At 44.2% G+C, this 21098-nt stretch overlaps 1 protein-coding gene across 3 annotated transcripts in view; it reads left to right on the plus strand.

The window, feature by feature from the left end:
* fndc3a (fibronectin type III domain containing 3A) overlaps positions 1-21098 on the plus strand; it is a 71857-nt gene that overhangs the window by 9007 nt on the left and 41752 nt on the right. For 2 of the 3 annotated variants that reach the window (XM_030337255.1, XM_030337254.1), the window contains exon 3: positions 15528-15603. In XM_030337255.1, coding sequence (XP_030193115.1) covers positions 15528-15603 — 76 coding nt within the window. Of the gene's footprint in view, positions 1-13062; positions 13090-15527; positions 15604-21098 lie in introns of those variants that run through there. The other variant, XM_030337257.1, reaches the window with a different exon arrangement.

Raw genomic sequence — 21098 nt, forward strand, 5'->3', positions numbered from 1 at the left:
TTTTCAAGCTCTGACTCAAGCGGTACTTAGCGAAATGGGACGTGTGGTTAGCCGGCCTACTGTGCCCACTCATTGTCAAATAAAACCCATAATACATTTTGTCTGCTGCTCATTTTGAGTCCTTGGATGACATCCACGTCTCATCTAAAGCTTGACAATGACGTGATTTATCGACGTCACAGATTACTCCCACACTGAGAATGCTTCTAAACTGATATTTTAATTCAACATTTATTTTCTTAATTTTTTTTACTTTTCTCAAACACGATTTCGCCTTTGCTGAGCTGCTCTCTTGTGATTCGCCTTGTGTTGATTCGCTGGGCTTAAAGTTTAAATGTTGCAACTTGGAATAACGGAAGACAACGCACTTTTCTGTGGTCGGCCTCATAACAAGTGTAGTTTTCATGTTAACAGTGTTTCCCCTGTATGCATTCAGCAGCGGCTGAAAAATAAAATTGCAACACCATGTTCAAGGCACATTTGCACAATGATCTGGTCTCAGCAGATAGATACTAGGGATGGGCCGATAGTCGATTCTATCGACGATAGATGGATTCCATCGTCGATCGTCTCAAGTTGCCAATAAGAAGGCGATTTTTTAATAATAATCATTTTCTTTATTTGTTTTGAGAAACGGCGCTGTGGTGGCTATTTTTACGACTTAAAAAGCCCTGCAAATTGTAATTGGAGTTAACTGGCACAGGTGGAAACATAATATGTAGCGCTGACCTGCCGTATTCACTCACTGCTACGAGGAGAGGGGAGGAGCTCGAAACCTACTGCTCTGCTGGCACGGCGAAATTACCTCATACCGCTGCACATGTCACTTTGAAAAACTTTGAAAAGAAGAAATAAATAGAAAAAAATCTGCTTGAGCAGGGGAAAATATTTCAAAATTCATTCTCATTTGTATGGGAAACACTGATATGTGTATCTATACTCAAAGCCTGTGTTTTCTTTCACCATATTAGCCTACCCTGCAGCGCAAAGGCAAAGGCTGCGCGCACAGCTTACGGGGCGATATATATATTTTTGAAGTGATTTAGGAGTTGATGATATCAGTTTATATGATCAAACTAATGAAATATTAGAAGAGACAATTTCATCTTATGTCAGTGTGTATTAGACAGTCCCATTGACGTTCACATAAAAACATCCCAGTCAAAAGGTTTCGGGTTTATTTGGAACAGAAAAATAAGACATTTGTTTCAAAGTAGGCTATATATGTAGGCCCACGTACAAAACGCTTTTAAAGAACAATCAAAAACAGAATATTGAACATAACTCAAGTATAACAGATGGCGAAGTCTTCACGAAACTCTTTTAAAACGAAAAAAAAATTCTGGCAGAGCAAATAAAATAAAAGTGAGCACAAAATTGGCTAGGCCTATTGCAGACTGCAAAACGCAGTCGAAAGAAAACCTAATTTGGATTCAAAGGAGCGATATAATCCAATATATGCCTAAAAGCCTATTAATAAATACACATTTTAAAGTGTGCCTACAGGTTTCTGGACAAGTACACCAGCATATTCACCTTTTCTGGCTTCAACCAGCTCCTCAGTGGCGTGACAACATTGCCTGCAGTGCTAAATACACGCTAAGAAGGTGAACTAGTAGCGCATATACAAAGATATTTACTCCTAATCTTGGCCATTAACGGATAGTGGTTCTCGTTTGCCTTCCACCATGCGAGTGGGTCACTGTCCCCATCTAGTGCATCTTCTTGCAGGTAGGCTGTTACTTCTGCCTTTGCCCGTTGCTCCTCAGTGAGTGTCACAGGTTGCTTCGCCTTTCTCAAAAGGCTACCCAGGGAAGGTTTGTTTATCTTAGGTAGGGGTGGTGGTGGAATAGGTGCCACTGGCTGCTCCGTCTCAACATCCTCCACTCTGACCCTTACCTGTCCGGGGTTTACAAAGCCAACATATCGGCTAGTTGACGTCTTTAGGTTCACCTTTCTCATTTGGCTTGAATCCAAAAAACGTCCATATGGGCGAAATTGCTGTCGTCTCACTAACTAACGGCCTGATTCCACCGGACGCGTTACGTCAACGTTACGGCAGCGGCACGTCTTGGCCGCGGTCACCGCAGCAGATAGGTTCCACTCTAATCAATGAGACCATTTCCACCGGGCGCGGCTGCGGAACGTCTAAGCAGCGTCCCAGGAGCGGCGTGCCGCGCCGCAGCGCTATCATTCCGTAGCATTCCTATTTTTGCCGCGAGCCGCTGCTGAACCGCGTCAATTTCAACAGAGCAGATCGATCAGGGCAGGAAGTGAAAAAGTAAAAGCCATAGAGCATTCCGCTCAATTTTCAAAATAAAACACAATAAATAAAACACCAACATTATTACGTCATGACCGGTGGCACCAGGTCAGCAGTCAATCAATCAAAGGGTCTCAAATCATCCTTTTTATAAGAACAATGTCAGAAAGGACAAAGCCTGGCATTTAATTGCAGTAGTTTTGGGAGTGGAAGGTGAGTACATTAGGTTTAGGATTATCGCGGGATCTCGTGATCTCGCGTGAATACGGCTGGCTCGCAAGGCAGCGTTGCGCTGCCGTAACGCGCCCGGTGGAAATGCAAGCAGGGCAAAGTCGCGGCCAAGACGTGCCGCAGCCGTTTTTAATTTTATAATGTGATCAATTATTATAAATTATTATTATTATAAAATTATTATAAAGTTAGTATCGCCGATAGTATCGACTATCGGCGATCACTAGGGGGCGCTATCGGACGATGGAAGCTTGTAGACGATTGCCCAACCCCAATAGATGTTACCTCTGTTGGTTGTTATTAGGGCCCGACCGATATTGATTTTTGAGTGCCGATGCCGATTATTTTCAGAGAAAAATTACGATTACGATTTAATCGGCCGATTAAAAAAAACAAAATAAAAAAAAAAAAAGCATATAAAACGTAGTTTTTGATACCTTAAATATACTTTAAACACTTTTGAAGAATATGTGAATTGAATTCAGACCTTTGAGTGCTTTAGAATACATTTACAGTCAAAAATTAGTGTAATTTAAAATGTAAAATAAATAACTAACTCCCAATGTGCTGTGCTCGTGAGCAGTGACTAACACGTGCGTGCTGAGCAGTATGGTCTCACCGTTAGTCTACAGTATAACAAATTATAATGGCCTGGGACCTAAAGAAAAACAGGCACAACCTGCTAAAACAACGCGTCTTGTGTACATTGGTGAGGTGAGCGCGCAGCTGCCTGAGCGAGCGTGCTTTCATGTTGTATGGTAAAATTCAATCTCCTCTTTTTTACTCCAGCTAAAGTTGTTAGTTAGCTAGGCGAGTAGGAGCGCAATCTGAAGGATACTAAGCGCAATAACATTTCTAAAAAAAAAAAAAATCGGTTGTAATCTGCGTCTTTTTGGCAGATGTCGATTATTTTCAAAAAGGCTATAATTGGCCGATTAAATCGGCAGGCCGATGAATCGGTCGGGCCCTAGTTATGTCTAATTTGGAAGCTCAATCTGTACACTTTTACCCCCCATTTTTCCCCTTCATTTAAAGGATTATTTTTCTACATTTTCTTCCGGGGGGGGCATGCCCCCGGACCCCCCTAGCGTTGATAGGTAACCAACTCACAGCACCACTGCTACAAAAAAATCTAGGGGAAACACTGTTTATAAAACAAATTACCAATGTTGGTAGTAGAAGTGAGAGCTGTAGCCATTCTGGCTGCGTTGTTGTTGGCAAACTACCTTATCTTTTTCGATGAATAAGTGTTGATTAGAACATGTTTATGGTAGAATCTGGGCTCATACTACGTCGATTGACGGGGTGTGTGCGTTGGGAAGAATAGAATCGTTAGTGGCAGCTCTAGACAGGATAAAAAATTATGTTTTAATCAATTTGTATTATGTATAATAATACAAATTGTATAATAATGTAGAGCTGTTACTTTTAAAAAACGCAAAATTCGTATTTTCAAGGATCGTACTCATAAAAACGTACTTATGCATATTATATTCCTTTTCTATCAAGTCTGTTCCACTTGATGCTACTCAATTCTACACACTGCCCCGTTAATGTGTATATAGATGTATTTTCTATAGATTATTTCTATGTTATCGTTTTCAATTATCTTATCTTAGATTATTGGTGTACAGGGCTGTAGAACTTTCTACCTGAGCATAAATTATCCAATCCCAATGCAGGCAAACCTGTAGTCAATACTTTCATGTTCTCCTGAAACAAGAGGGAACACAGAGAAAGGTAAGGGCACAGAGAGATTAGATGCAGCAAATATGGTCCATTGCCCGCTGAGACTGTGGAACAGGCACAAAATGTCAGGGCGCACGATGGTGCACAACGTTCCACAATAAGCATATACATGAGAAACTCTAGACCCAAGGCAGCCCCAATAATGGCCTCTTTTTGTAACTCACTGGAACATGAGCAAGGTTAATACAAAGCCTCATGTCTGCTCTGAATTATACCTGTGAAGTAAGCAGAGTGTGCAGTTAGAGGCAGTGCAGGAGCGTTCAGAGAAAGTTCAGGTCATCAATCTTCATGGGTTTCCAAGCGTACACACCATCAGCAGCTCTACATTGCTTCAGACTGCTGCCCGTTCAATGCTGGCTTTGATGTTATAGAAGGAAGCCCTTTTTGGTAAGCCTTTCAGCTAGACAGACTATACATAGGCTAGGGCTGGCCCGAATTATTGGAATATTCGAATACTTGTTCGGAAAATTAGTATTCGAAGATTAAATCAGTATTCTGAGCTTCTTACTTTATAACACAACATTAGCGGGATATCGGGAGGCAAGTAATACTTAGCAAACCTTAGCTTAGTTGTTTGTTTATGTTCGCTGTACAGCGCCGCGCCAACTGTGATTGGCTTGCTGCAGAGCGTGAGCGTCTTGGGAATACCCGGTCAATATAATGGATATAATATGGAGACATAAGACAATCAATATTCGGTATTTGTTATGGATTTATTGTACAAATTCCCTGAAAAGATGCACGTTCCAGGATGAATTGAAAAGCTCCCGTAAGGGCTGAGATGGCAGAGGATAGCTGATTTGGAACGGAACAGCAGCTGTTCGCTTTCACGGGGAAAAACTAAGGAACTTCAACCTACTTAGGCCTACTAATTAACGTTCAAAAGCTATTAAATCTTCCACAAAAAAAAAAAATCGGTTCCAGGTGTATATAGGGATTATTAATGTTGTTTTTTATGGTGTTTTTTTCTGGAACGAGTATTCGAATATTCGCTCGGAAAAACCAACGAGTATTCGAAGCCTGAAAAATGGCATTCGGGCCAGCCCTAACATAGGCAAATCATACGTTTTCCCCCCCGTGACTGTGTACGTTGCGTGGGCTACAGTCACTGTCGGCGTGAACAGCACAGCGGCGACACAGCGCTCCTGTTGACGTCCTTAACACTGGCTGTGTGTCATCAGCCCCATACATGGGAGACTAAGAGCTGGGCCATGCGATCCCCATCGCGATCATCTTCACGCCTCACCCTCGGGGGTTTTGAGAGTGTGGCAGAGCCGTGGCCTACTCTTCGGGTCTCCGTCTAATCTCACACACTCTGAATCATCCATCACAGGTCTGGGGGCTTCAGTCTGAGGGCCTTGGCAGATGGGGCGTGGATGAGGCTTGTGAAGGTGTAGATAATAAAGGGACTATTTTCAATTTGTATGACACATACAAATTGCTTTGATGGTCTGTTGCTCGTGGTATCAGAACCCATCTCCTTATTAGGATGTTGTCAGTTGAGATGAAGGGGTAAAGATCATTTCCTTTTACTACCATTTAGTTCTCGGCAAAAGCCAGTATCCAAAGGGACCACATCAGAAACAAAATTATAAGTGCTGCTGGTTTAGAAGCGGGTTTTCTGACACACTCCTCTTTAATCTGACATCTGATTTATAGCCAAACTTTCAACACATTTTATGGATGGCTATATTCAAAATGAGTCTACAATTTAGAGGCATGTGGCTGCAGGTCAATGTACGTCATCCAATTATAAATCATTCAATTAATTAACTCATGCTGTCGTCATATTGTATTTTTGGTCTGGCATAAAAATGGATCAGAATTACGTAAGGGATCTTGTATCAAGCACTCTTCCAACAGCGCACACAATGAATTTGAATATGACCTTCAAATGCTTTTATGTTTCAAACTAGTACTTTTCAATACGGTTTGACCACATCAGGAGGAGGAGCAGCAGCTTAGAGAATGATTCTTGATGGCAGTTTCCGGTTTGTGGATTGTACGCAAACTACTCCAAAACCACATCACAGTTGTAACATGCAGGCCTTTGATTTAGCTGGAAACACTAGCGTATGGCTTTCAAGCTTGCATATTTGGCAAGTGCGATGGAGACGTATTGGACGGAGTTTGTGTGAGTGTTAATGGTTAGTTGGAAGCGTTGTATCAGGCGAGGGAATACCACCCTTGTTTGATAATGACGAAACTACTTAAAATAAACAATTTCACTAAACCATTTCAATGCCAGTATAACAAAACTCTGACTGGTGTGATTAAGAACATCCAGTAATAAAATGCAGTTGACATTTGGTCTACACTAAATTTGACATGCAACCTATTAAATAATCAAATATTTATTTATATTTCGTAGCAAATTCCTCGGCTGGCTTGACAACACACAGATGAATGATTTCCTCTACGCTTGGATAAAGTAAAAACGCGCTTATCAAATATCTTTATCATTCAAAGCCGAGGTCCTTGCAGTGTTTCGGAGTGAGTGTTTATGAAAACTAAATTACTCTGCGATTTGAGGCGAACGGATTCGTTGCAGATCATGATCAGATAGAGGGCTAACCCTACAAATTGAACGGTGTCATGGGGTAGCCACACATAGCCATTAGAAGCCCATTAAGCTACAGGGGGCTCATGATAAGACACTCCAGCTTATCAAGCTAAATGTCTGCCCCTCCAAGAGAGGCATTTGAATATATAAATGGCGTACAGTATACAGCCTTGTTTCTCAGTGCTCCCGGAGTTGTCTTAATGTGTTGCATTAGGCGGCGTCTTCTGGATGCACAAAGCAAGGTTTCCATAGAGACCCTCTCTCCCACTGTGTCTCTGTATTCCTTCTTGTTCTCTCTCTGTCTATCTGTCATTGCCTTTCTGTCGCTCTCTCTTCGTCTCCCTCTTTCTCTCTTCCTCTGCTGTGGTTGGGGGTTGGAAAATCAGTACGTATTGAAATCCAAACTGAAGAAGAATGCTAGTTTTGTTTGAAGGTACTTTACCTTGCTTATTATCATAATCCTACCGGTAACAGCATTATGTCTTGTTTTTCGTTCGTAGGAAAGTATACTTAATACCTCAGTTCTGATTGTTATTGTTTTAACAAGAAATTTTCTGGCTTGGTCATTTTTTTCCGTGATCTGTTGGAGCTGTTTCTTGATCCAACCACACGTGGTTCTATCTCGAAACAGAGTCAGGAATGGGGGATGAATCCACCGGCTGCATTGGCAACCATTAACAACAATATTCTTTAGGATGAGAATTTTGAACTGAAATACTGATATGCCTTGTGGAGGTGTACTGCACCGTTATCATTTGGAGAACAATGCCAGCACCGTATACAGAACAATGTAATCGTTCACCGACTTTCGGCCAGAAGAGTTCCCCCTTTTTTATTTCTTTTTTTTCAAGGACCACAGATGCAGTGAGCAAAACACGCCTGTGTTTGTGTTTCCACTGGCAAAACACCAGACTGCGCTTTGGGTTTTCCATTGTGCAAGTGATCCAGCAATATTTACAAGCAGTAAAACCCGGCTCCAACCATCTCTCTCTGCCTCCCTCCCTCCTTCCCTCCCTCCCTCCCTCCCTCCCTCTCTCTCTCACTCTCTCTGCCCTGCTTTCTCACTGAAGTATCCCAGGGACCCAGGAGTGTGGGTCATCACATTTCTTTGACTGGTACAATCGACTCGCTTATGTCGTCAGCTCCCGCCGAGTGACTGCATTAGCTCCTGGCTGGTTCCATCGCTGCCCCCCCCCCTTTCCATTCCCCCCTTTGCCCCCCCCCCCCCATCAAATTGCTCCAGCTTCCTGTCAGTCCAGCTGCCAGGCCCCGCTGGTACACGGTAAACAATTAAAGAGGAACAAATCGTGAGGAACCCGAGCCCTGAGTCACCGGGTGAAAAAGCCAGGCGCGTCGGATCACAGGCCTGGCCTCCTGGGCAATAAAGCAGAGCCCCCGCCGCCTGCCTCCGAGGTGGCCTGCTACTCATCCATGCGCCTCGCATCGACACGGGCAAGGACCTGGCCCGGCAGCACATTAACCCAACGGGAACACTGTTTTATTTATTTTTCTAACGCATTCACTTAGCCTTTCTCTCTGCTTGATTGAGGACAGACGTCATGCTGCCGAAGAGGGGACACCGCCTCTGGCATGAGGCGTCCACTGAATCCAACGTTCGACGGACAGTTAAAAACGGATTGTTTGGATGCATCCAACCACATCATGCAAAGTGGTATTAAGTGAATGAATAACTTGGTGGCTTTTTGTAACTTCTTCTTATGTACACAACTGTTACGACGTACGTGAAAGTGGTCGGGGAGGAATTGATTTGTACAACAGAGGGCCGCAGGTGCTAATGAAAACCGTGGTCACTATAAAGTCTGTTGCCTACGTAGGCCTGGTCGGTACACTAGCGGTTTTGAGTCCCTGATTTATTTTGTGCGTGACCAGGAAGACAGTGCACATAAGACGCGCTCAGCCATCCATGTGATATCTAACCTTTACTGAGTCGCCATGGGGATTTAGAGTCCTCAAATAAGGCTTCATGCTGTTAATCTGTTGCTGCCGGTCCTGTTGCTTTTGCGTGTTCCCTTGTCATTCTTTTGTTTGAAACCACAGTCTTTTCTGTGTGAAAATATCCACCACTGCTGCTAATAGACTTGGCCTTTCCATCGCCGGTCAGCATGATGACAACATCACAACATGTCGACAAGTTCATGGCAATTCTATCAAGAGTTTCTCAAAGACACATAGAAACTGTCTGTTATTCAAGGTATATTTTGGTTGATTTGATAATGTGTTTGTGTGTGTCATTTCGGCATTAGCTTCCATCTTTGACATTATTACACAATTTCAATCAAACATCTTAATTCAGCTCCAAAAGAAGGTTCTGTAAATTTTCTTCAGTCCTTCTCTGAGCACGGTTGAAGGGTGTTTTCCCACTGTATAATGCTCTATGCAGTGTGGTGTTTATTTGGCCATGCAATAAATTCTACAGCCAGTGGACGTCCATCTCTGCAGGGTTCCCGAACAGGTCCTCGTTGGCAGGTTTTTTTGATCTCTACAGTAGTAGTACGGGAGCTGCCATCGTTTGGTGGCTCCCCGTGCCACCAAATGTATGTTGCTTGATGTTGAGGGCTTTGGCATGAGCTGTTGCCAGGAGATGTTATTTATTAATCCATTGAGGGGAAACATTTGAAAGCTCTCTTCCCTGGTATTGGTGTTTACAAATGAATAACCAGGCACAAAACCAATACGTTTGAACGACCGTTCAAACCAAAGTCTCAATAAGTTTAAGTCAAATGAAGTCTGCTGGTGGTATTGGTTTTGTGCCTGGTTATTCATTTGTAAACACCAGTTTGTTAATGTCTCGTATTGTGACATTTAAGAAAAAAAATTGGCAGTTGAGGGGTATTTTCTTTTACTCACGCAGGCAGTTTTCTTTGGAACTCTGTCATGGCTGGTCTCTTGGAATGTCCAACTTTCATTTCCTTTTATTCAGAAAACGTAGCAAGGTAGACATTTGACTCGAATAACTTCCAAAGGTTGTATTGTTTATCTGCGACAAACCATTGACCACAGGAAGTTTCGGTGTGTGATGTTGATCACACTACGATCAACATCATGTTGATGAAAACAAAACGCTTCACGTTTAGTTTTGTTGCGAAGGAAGCTGTGATTAATGTTTAGTAAATGACTTAATTACGCTATAAACTGCAGCAGATTTAATGGTCTGCTGTGCACATTTCTAAGGTTTTATGATATTCTTATGGCTCTGTTGTGTTTTGATCTAGTTAAAGTAATTTCATTTGGAGTAAGTATCATATTTTATGGGAATAGATGTTGAGAAAATTAATTCAGACTGTGGTGTTGAATTCTCATGGTAGTGCATTAGGCAGCAGTGGTGCCATAAGTAGAAATAAAGAGAAATGGCTCTCATTGAGTGGGAGCAAGGGAGAGAGCCTGCCACATCTCGATACGGAAATGCAAATAGTCATGACTCTTGAAACCCTCCCGAAAGTCATTGTCTCTTAAATGCATCTTCCAGTGGATTCCAACACAGAAGGCGTTTCAAAAACGGTATTGTGTAAGTCCGTGTCCATGGGGAGCCTTCTGTGAACTCTGGTGCTCTGTTGTTAAACACTGCAAAGAGGTAGACAGTTTTTTGAGCGAGGCACTTTGAGGGTGAATGAAAGATGACTGGTGTCGGGGAGTGAGATAATACTTGCAACCTCAGCCCTTTTACTGTACTCCCTCATGGAGAAACTCCTCCTCTTGACTTCTGAGGACGCCAGCTGGTCATTGGAGCCTGGAAGACAAGCCTGCAATGTTCTGCTCTTTTTTTTCCTTTTTCTCTTCTGTAATGGTTTTTGAACTGTGCTGTTGAACTCTGATGAAGAATAAATTATTTTTATGACACCTCAGGCATCGATTTAGCTAGCATACAGTCAGTGAGCCAAAAAGTGTACATGATACTTGGGGAAATATCATGCACAGATACATAGGGAAACTTTCACGTCGTGGGTAGTAACAACAAAGGAGAGGGAGAATGACTATCACGCAGAGTTTAGGATTGGCCATTGCTGAAGTCAGCCATAGCGGGAGAAACCAAGTTCATTTGTGGACATGTCTGCAAGGCTGCAAGTAAGGCTGCAAGACGGTTAAAGGAATCGACAACAAAGAAGTCAGTAGATTGGCATGGCCTCAGTATCCAACTTCGTGGCTACGGTGGCAATGCAAATGCAAACTATCATGACACTTTTCAACATTAGCGAAGATGGTAGAGATCTCTAGGAGGAGAAAGTATACAAATTCCTGTTCAATCGTCTAGTATTTTTGTAAACAAGGTTTATATAATTTGAACATAATTTTACACTAGTTATGTTTAATATTTCCAAGGCAAATCAGTATTAATAGGGTATCCCTGTAGCAGTAGAGTATCCCAGTGTTACAAGAATATCATATTCAATCTTTTATCAGGAGTAATAGTGGATGAAGATCAGTATGAGTATAGATTATGCAAATATTCATAGTGTATCCCAATATTCGCAGAGGCTGTGCTAATATTGTAGACGTGTGTTTAATGTAGTAGTAGTCATTTTACAGATGTGTTTTAGAATAAATGGTTCTAGTATTTGTAGGTGGCATCCAAATATTTAAAGGGCATACTGGTATTAAGTGGGTATCTTGACTATTGGAAGATGGTATACGAATATTAGTATAATAATAGTATACTAGATTCGATTTTCTTAGTATTAATTTATCAGTGTTTGTGTTTATATTACAGATAATGTTACGGATTATAGCCGTATTAATAGTATATTGGAAAATTAAACATGCAGTATTTATGTTAACCGATCAGTATTAATAGAATGCATGTGTATCGGAATATTGATAAATTGTTTTTTTTACATTACTAATGTTATTAGACCAGCATTGGCCAGTATTGACATAGTACATCCCGTTATATGCATACTGTTATGTATGCATACTGTTATATGCGTAGTACATACTGTTAATACTGGTGTACCACAGTATTAACAGAGGAGTGGATTGGAGTATTAATAGAGGTGATGTTAATGGAGCAGTGATAAGTGTATCACAGGATTAATAGTGTGTATACATCAGAGGATATTGGAGTATTTATCGAGTTAAAGCCGGTTGAGCAGTATTGCCAGAGGGTGTGTGTGTAGTCTTGTGAATGAGACTCACCTAACCGAAACCATAGCTGTGTTTGTGAGGAGGTGGAGGGGAAGTGGGGGGGTGCCAACGCATAGTCATCGTACATGTCAGCCATCATCAATGCGTGGGATCTTTTGTTGTCTTTGGGGAAGAAAAAAGCAGAAAGAGCACCCTATCCCAGCCCTCCTACTCCTGCGCCCACGTAGAGCATGACACCCCGTTTACCTTCTATTGGTCTCTGGGTTGTAGCGTAGCCACACTTAGCTCCCCCACCACCACCACCGCCTCGGCCAACGCTGCCAGGGCTCTGTAGGCGGCGCGGTGGAGTGCGCACAAACCTATCGGTCACTGACACACAGTCAACAAGAACACAACAAACAAGAACCACAGAAACCGACCGGGGGGATCTCCCCGAGACTTCTCTCGCCCCCTCTCCTAAACGGAAGAGAAAGAGAGGGAGGGAGACGAGAGCCGCGCGTCTGTGCTTTCAGCTTCCTCCTCGACGTCGTTGTCGTCGTCGTCGTCGTCGCAGGGGCTTATTTGTTGAGGGGTTGCCGTGGAGACTGGCGGGGTGGCTGAGGCTGTGGCGGAGCGAGCGAGCGAGCGAGCGAGCGAACAGAAAGGAAGGAAGGACGCGTTTTCACATTCATCTTCCCCGGGAGCCGGCAGCCGTGGTCGGCAGCGGTCGAGGCTCGCCAGGCTGGGAGACCGTAGGAGCCGGACGCGGGCTGCCACTTCTCACCTCCAGCCCCGGGGACCAGGAGCCCTCCGGCCAAAAGTCACAGCGCCGGGAGACTTACCCCCAACTCCCCCCCCCCTCCCCCCTGCACGCCCCCCCCAGAACGGTGCCACTTCCTCCTGGGCACCACGGGTCCGTTGGCTGCCTGGGTCCATCTGGCGCTGGGCTTTATTAGTTTTTTTTTTGCTTCTGTAAAAGCTAGTTTGTGGAAGCAGTGTGGGCAGGCACACGCTCGGCAGCAGTTTGAGCCAGCGCCAGATGTGCTCACATCATTAGAAGGGTCATGTGGTTTCCCATGAGGCTTTGGGAGAGGAGGGAGAGGGACTTATAGACTCGGGAGTGCCGTCTTTTGTTTTTTTTTGTTTTTTTTTTGTGACCGCTTGAATAGCATCGGCTGGATGAGAGAAGGAGATGCGGGCAACAGTAAGTACTAGTCTCATAGAAGTCTCTCTCTGTCCCTGTTTGCTTCTCTCCCTTCTGCTACCTCCCTCCTCGTTTCATCCCTGTTGTAATCGTTATTTATCTAAGGGACAAGAATGGCTTGGTATTGATTTTTGGATTTGAGTTCTGAGTTGGGGGTGGGGGGGGGTTGTGTGGAAGGGAGATGAACAGAGAGAGGGACTGAGAGGGGGGGGAGGGAGGGAGGGAGGGAGGGAGGGAGGGGAAGATGAAAGCAACACAACAAAAGAGAGGTGTTTATTTCACACAGAAACAGGGTGGGGGTAACACAAGCAGCCGGCCGGGAGAGCTTTGACTCTGATTCAATGAGATCTCCCGTGGCCACCCACCCGCCTCGTCCCTCCCCCTCCTCCTGCTCCCCTCACCCCTCCTCCCGCCTCCCTCGCCTCACCACTTCCCCTCCTCTCCCCCACCGCCGTCACGCAAATCACAGCCCCTGCTCCGCCACGCCGGCTCTAGTGCTGCCATTGGTGGTGGCGTGGGTGTGCACTAGCATGTCAGCGCGAGTGTGTGTGTGTGGGGCAGTCAAAAAGGGGGCTCTTCCGTTCCGTCCGCAAGCCTCATGAATAGAGAGCCATGTCCGACATGGAGGTGCTGACGATTGCTGTGCTGGGAGACCGCCGCAGCCCGAGCCCCTCGCCGTGGGAGGCCAGGTGCTACGACGGGGATTTCTACAAGAGCGAGGTAACGGGCGCGGTGGCGGGTGGTCCGCGTCGGGAGCGCTGGGGTGTGCTCAGCGTTGCGCGGATGCGGCCAGATAAAAGCATTAGGATTAGCCCCGGGCGGAGTGGAGAAGCTGCCTTCTGGCTGCCTTCAATTACCACCGGACGGAGAGAATAGGGATTTGATTGTCACTGTGCTGCTGTTGACTTCACTCCCACTTCCACGTCGTCTGGGTCTATGTATTGTTTCTATTTAACCAAGGTTTTCTTTTCTGCTTCCGAGAGACAATGGCTTGGGGATGGATTGGTTGGTTGGTTTGAGGCTGTGTAGCCACGGCTGCAGTGTGGAACAACCTGTGGATTTTCTTCCTTTTTTTTCTTATTTCTTTTTTCTTTCCTCCTCTCCGTTTAAAATCCATACCGAGCTAACGCTAGTGGGGGGATTTGAGTCTAGTACAACGTTTTATTCAACTGATGTTAAAAAGCTTGCTGTCATTTTTATATGCGTACTTTAAAAGAAATGTCATAGCTGAGTGAATCTGTTCTTTTGTGTTGCCTCTTGCCTTCTGTAAGGCGAGGGGAGAGGGAACCACTTGTAGATCTGGCTGCCTTTCTCTGGTAGAAACCGAACGGAGCCTCCATTATTTTAGATGGAACCAGGCAATATAATCATTCTGGAATATGAGACGAAGAGTCCCCTGGGAGCTTGGTTATTGTAAGATGGTAATATAGGTTTATCGTCTGAAAATGCCGCTGTTTCAGTAATGCGATCTGATCTCTGAATGTTATAAGGCTCTTTCAGATGAGTGAGACTGAATGAATGCCTTCTCTGCCTTCCCATTCCCATTTGTAACGTGATGTGCGGCAATATTGTCAAATACCGGTAATAACGTTTGATCCAAATCAACTATAATTTTGTCAATATAATCACTTTCTTCTTGCCTATTATTTGTGTGGAATCATATTTGTATTCTTCGCATCCAAAATATTTCTCTGTTATTATGTATGTATTTTACATATTTCTCATATTGCATTAATTTTGTTAAATACCGTTAACATATCAATATGAAGACACATTTACTTTTTTTTTTACATTTGCAGCGCTGTCGTCACACCCTCGTATTCTTTTCTTCTTTTTTGTTATATGATTGCGCTTTTTGTCATCTGGTCAAATAAAACCTTTCACGAAAAACCAAAATGCCACGTTAAAAAAGCAGCCGGTAAATGTGGCCGGAGAGGGCAGGTGATGACGGCAGCAGCCCGCTGTTGACACGGTGGAGACACACACACACCGTATGTTAATGACGGACCCTGGGCTGCTCCTGTGTTAAAGTCCTTATTGTCCTTATTGCTCCGTCATCACAACTCTTCCCGTTATAAAAATAAGCGAAAGCAGTTAAGAGCCATTTCGCCTTATTGCAGGCAAATAAAGAAATAAAATGATGGAGAATAACCGACCCCTGTGCAACACAATCCCTGGGCTGGGTTATAAAATGTTATATTTTTTTCTATTTTTATTATCCTTGATAATTCATATCCATATAGGGCCATATAGTTTTGCCAGGGGGTTGGTTTTATCAACTACTTATCTTTTTTATCCATCCCTTTTACTATATTTTCATGGCAAATAAAAAGCAGATGCTGCCATGAGTAAACACAGTAGTGCAGTTCCATGTAACACGCGTGTGTGATTTTGAAATTGAGAAATTGGTTTCTTACCTGATTGCTTTGTGTCCACAGGTAATCCTGGTGCAGGTCAACCCAGGGGAAGCCTTCACTATCAGACGAGAGGATGGTCAGTTTCAGTGTATCACAGGTAAGCTACCCGTTTCTTTCTGTACTGACCCTTCTCAATCCGATCTCTACGGATCTCTAAGTCTAACCTCTCTTCCAACTCATCTCTACTGATCTGTCTGTTCTCTCTTCCAACTCATCTCTACTGATCTGTCTGTTCTCTCTTCCAACTCATCTCTACTGATCTCTGTCTGTTCTCTCGTCCAACTCATCTCTACTGATCTCTGTCCGTTCTCTCTTCCAACTCATCTCTACCGATCTCTATCTCTAACTTCTCTTCTAACTCATCTCTAATGATATATTTATCTGTGCGCATCCTTTTGTTCCAACTCATCACTACCTAGTTATATCTCTACTAAACCTTCTCTAACATCTCATCTCTACCTATCACTATCTATACTAACCCTTCTCTTCCAACTCATCTCAACCTATCACTATCTCTACTAACCTTTCTCTTCCAACTCATCTCTAGTACCAATCATTATCTCTACTAACCCTTCTCTTCCAACTCATCTCTACCTATCTCTACCGACCCATAAAGATAAAATATTAGAAAATATTAATCCCAGACAGGAAATTACGGAATGTCTACCTTTTAAAAAGGGTCTTAACGTTGTTAGACCCTCGTTATCTGTGGGAAGCAGACTAATAAACAAAAACGCGATTAAGGTACCATGTGTGTTGTCACTATGGAAACACGTTGAAGCCTGAACAGATGCGAATAAGCTGAATGTCCGTTCGCCCGCTAACCTCCATGCAACTCCTGTGCAATGAAAATCTAGTCGTTAGATTAAATGCACTTGATTAACATTACCTTGCATAACATTAGCATTACCTACAGTACATTAGTAGGACGATCGCAAAAAAGACAAATGTATGTAAATATATACTGTATAATGTCTGTATTGGACCGATAGTCGGCCACTCTGGGTTTTGTGAGCAGTCCATAGCCATGTCTAAGACTGGGATTGTTAATTAGAATACATTGTGACGAGTATGTTTGTCTGTGAATCTCTGCAGAATTATTTTATGTGGTGAACAAAAAGAGAATCCAGGCAGCCGTGACGTTTGTTTTCAAAAAACAACATCATGCTCCTATTCATGTGCCATTCAGCCCTCTGCTCAGCAAACAATATGAATAATAAGCCGACATGATGAAGCCACCATGTCATTTAAACTTAGCAGACTTGGTTATTTATTTATTTAAATCATTTTCCTTTCTTTCCTTTTCTACACTTTATTTTTGATTTTTTTATATGATACTGGCAATATGTTGTCCTTTCCCTTAGATAGAGACAGACAATGTACAGTCACTGGCCGGGGTTTTCTAGAAGCCATTTCGGTATTTCCGATAGTCAATATGCGACTGGGTAATACTAGGAGGATTCTGGGTGGATTTAGGAGCAGGATAGTAGTTGGTGTTAGTTTGACTCCTACCAAAGGGTTCTGGATTTGAACCCGAATGTTCGCATACGTTGCACTTGAGCAAGATGCTTAACTCCAACCAGCTCCTTAAGGACGTGTTTCTATTAGAGCTGTCAAGCGATTAAAATATTTAATCGTGATTAATCGCATTTATGTCATAGTTAACTCGCGATTAATCGCAATTAATAGAGCCTATAGTGCAATTAAACGACTGCTTTGAACAAATGTCATTTGAACATAGCAGTCAGGCTACTGCTTCTTTGTTTTGAGGCAAAGAAAAAAAAAAAAAAAATATATATATATATATATTTTTGTAAATAAAATAATTGCGTTAATCGCGCGATAATTTTTTTAACGCCGTTAAAATTGGTTTGCGTTAACGCCGTTAATAACGCGTTTAACTGACAGCTCTAGTTTCTATGGATGAAAGTTTCCACTAAATATAAGCAAATACTGGCAGCTTCGTTCATTGAACCACCATCTGCTGTACAGACCAGTAATAAACGGCTGATAACCCCATAACAACGTACCATTTACCGTTATCCTTCCATAGCATTGTCTTAATCCTGAGTATACATACACACACCCACAGCCTATTGTGGTTCTTCTTTGGTTCCCCTGCCAATAAATCAGTTTGGTCTGTAGCACCGATACCATCTCCCACTGATATTCAGCCACCACCTATCCTGCGACATATCCAGCCTTCACCGGAAATGCAAGAAAAAGCCAACGCAAATCGGTTCATCTGCCATCTTCGGCGTGCGCTGCCGATAATGTGACTTGGCATGCGTCTGTCGCTATTTAATTTGACAGATGACTGAATAGGAGTCGTGTTTGCCGATATGTTATCATCACGAGGAATCTCTGTTTGCCATAATTACAGTGTTGATTGTGGGGATTCGGCAGACGCCCCGTGTTTTTGACTAAGATGTGTTACACATGCTTATTTTTCCGGATGGCTATCGTTCCCTTTCTGCCCCGCGATTGTTCCTCAATTGGTGATTGCGCTGGCTTTGTGACGGCCAACAATGAGCTTTGTGGATCCATAGCTCTCCAGGCTTTGTGAGCCCCAGACAGCCACAGCAGCAGCAGCAGCAGGAGGTATCGCTGGCAGGCCTGTAATTGTAAATGATTATGATATATTGTGGTCGCCGCAGAAGGGTATCGATCTCCAGCCCAACTTGCTTTGTTAGTATTATGACTTGTATCATTGACATCCGGATCGATAGCCCCTGCAGTTCACTCCTTCACTTCATTTATTCATTTATTTTCACTCACTTTTATTTCCCCGCCCCCCCCTCCAGCCTGAGTGGCAGGTCATTTGATTTGAGTAAGGATGTCAAGGATATGAAAGTCTGCCTACCGTCGGTGTGTTCGCTCTGTCCATTGGGACTGGCGTAGTTGGCAGCCAGGTAAGCCAGCTAGGAAGCAGGCAGATGAACAGGCTAGTTAGCCGTCTAGGTAGCCTTTGTTTGGCTGCCAGCTTGAATGGCTAGAGAGCAGTTTAGTTAGCTGTGTGCTTTGCAGCCGGTTAACAGCAGGGTTATTAGTCTAGTTCCAATTGTGGTTAGCGTTCAAGCGAAGCACTTGCTAGAATCCCACTTGCCAATGATCAATTGTTAAATACCTAGCAGCCTACAAGGTTGCCAATTCTATACTTATGGAGCCTGTGAAGGATTGTAGTCATTCTAGCGTAGCTAGCAGTGCATATAATAGCCTAGTTATAGATACCAGCCTAAATAGTAGCATTTTTTTTTTTTCTACTTTCCCTTTTCTTTATGTCCATGTTGCAAAGGCTGTATATCGCTCACCAATCCTCATGCCCTCAGGTTAATACCTTTGTCTCTTTTGTCACTACGTCTCTGTGATCTAGCTGGGTGGAGGCTTTGACGTAGCGCGTGCGTGGTCTGTGACACAACACTGTGATTAGCCTTTGGTTATGGAGGAGGCTCAGGTCAGTGCCCCGGGAAACACCGCCATCCCTACCCAGGCGTCCGAGCAGCGTCCTCGTCACAAGGCTTTGGATGAAGAATATATGGGCGATAATAATGGACGGCATTACGATTGTTGCATTGGAGGAGGCGGCCTGTGCCACCCCAAGCCCCTGCTTTGGCACTCCCCTGCTGGGGAGAGGGATTATTGTGGTGATACTGGTATCGGGCGCTAGCCATGACGCCCCTGAACCATGAGTCCCTTCCTCCCGAGAACGCGTGCACAGCCTCCTCTCGAAGGAAGACAAAGGGCCTGCCGTGCGCGGCTGTTAACTATCCTGTCAAAGGCTGCTCTCATCCGTCTGTGACGTGAATGGAGAGATGACTCATCGTGGTGCAAAGAGAGGATGTGTGTGTGTGTGTGTGCGCTCTTTGAGGGTCGGCTAGGTGTCTGCTACGCGTGCTTCACTGTGCGTGCGCGTGACGCTGTGCGTGCACGTTAACCCTTAACCCCGGAATGTGTCAAGGAGACACAAGCTGAAGGAGCTGGCCAATCAGGATAAACTCGCTCACCCCGCCCCAACACCCCAACACCCCAGCTTCCCCTACCCCAGACCTATTTGTCTGTTTAGGCATGTATTTTTAGCATCTTGGTGTGCGTAATTGCTACGTGTTAGCGCATGACATCCTGCCCTAATAGGAAGCCACTCTTTAAAAGAAATCGGCGGAAGAAAAAAAAACACATTAGCCTTGGTAATAACCGGCTTGGGGGGGGAGGGGTGGCGAACATCAAGTGGGGGAGGCCAATTAGTGTGTTCATTAAGCACTTAGCACGCCACCCCTCCATGTCGCCCACGCATAAAGAGGGGAGGTCCTAACGCTCGCGGCCACCGTGCCCCCACTCGCAGCCTTCTGTCGTCCTCCATTTTTAATCCCCGGGGGGGTGGTCACGGTGAGTGATGACCTGTGAGATGGGTTCAGGGAGTGTGTTGGACGGGCTCAGCATCAGGACAGTTGAGCTGGTTTAAGCCAGTCCTTTATCTGGCTCCGTCCCTCGTCCGAGTCACTCCGGATGATTCTGCCTCCCCTTGGTAGTCAGGGTGTGCCGTGGAGCTCCTCCAGAGATAGGGTCCCTCTCTCTGCCGACGCCATGACGGGCCCCCCCATGTCATGCTGACATGGCCCTGAAGAGCCAGGAGAGTGTGTGTGTGTGTGTTTGTGTGTGTGTGTGTCTGTGTGTGTGTGGGGGGGGGTTTGGCCTCTGTCCGTTTGAGGCAACAGCGAACCTCTTACGTGTAGATTCTCTATGCAAGATGGTGGTTGTTGTCTTTCTGTGCTCTCTCTCTCTGGTTGAAATCTCTATTGAACCGGCATTCGGACCACACCAAACCTTCTCTTTTGTCCTGGACGTCATGGAAACGGAAAGGGACTAGGTAACTGAATAGCTCTAAAGAATTTGGCGGGGTCTCTAACATGACCACAAGGTTGAAAGCTACTTCTCAATAAGAAAAGCTCCATCGTCCAAGTTTTACCTCGCCTTACAGTGTGAGGTTTTAACTATTTCAAGCATGGTAATCATTTTAAATCATGCAATAATAAAATAATAAGTGAGCAGACCATTGTGATCGTCATAGTGCTTGTGCTGGACACAGCCACTCAAAAACCCCTTCCGATACACCCACGCACATACCAGGGTCGGGAGCTATGCTCAGAGGCACACCAACCCTTTTAATCAGGAGTCGAGGGATTGAACCGGCAACCTTGCACCTGCCAGACGTTCTGCCCTCTGCCATGGTGGCTGAGAAAGAATCGGAGAGATTGATTTTGACAGTGATTTTTATCGTAAGCCTGGAGTCTGTCCCATAGAGAAGAGAACATTGTTGCTCCGTTATACAGCCCCAGATTCAACCTCCTTTCCCAATATTCCCTTTTTAAATGTACCTCACTAAGATAAATGACGGCAAAATGGAAGCATAATAAAAAGCAGCAGGATTTTTGATAAATACCAAAAGTAATATTGAGGGTTTAAATATTGTTGAGCACCACAAGCTGCTCTCAGCTTTCTTTACAGAAAGAACTTTAGAAAAAAAAAACATACTAATCTTTCAGTATCTGTGACTTAAGACGGACAAAGTCTCTAAAAATAACTTATTTAATTTAA

This window comes from Gadus morhua, chromosome 16 (assembly GCF_902167405.1).
Source record: "Gadus morhua chromosome 16, gadMor3.0, whole genome shotgun sequence".
Lineage (NCBI taxonomy): Eukaryota > Metazoa > Chordata > Actinopteri > Gadiformes > Gadidae > Gadus > Gadus morhua.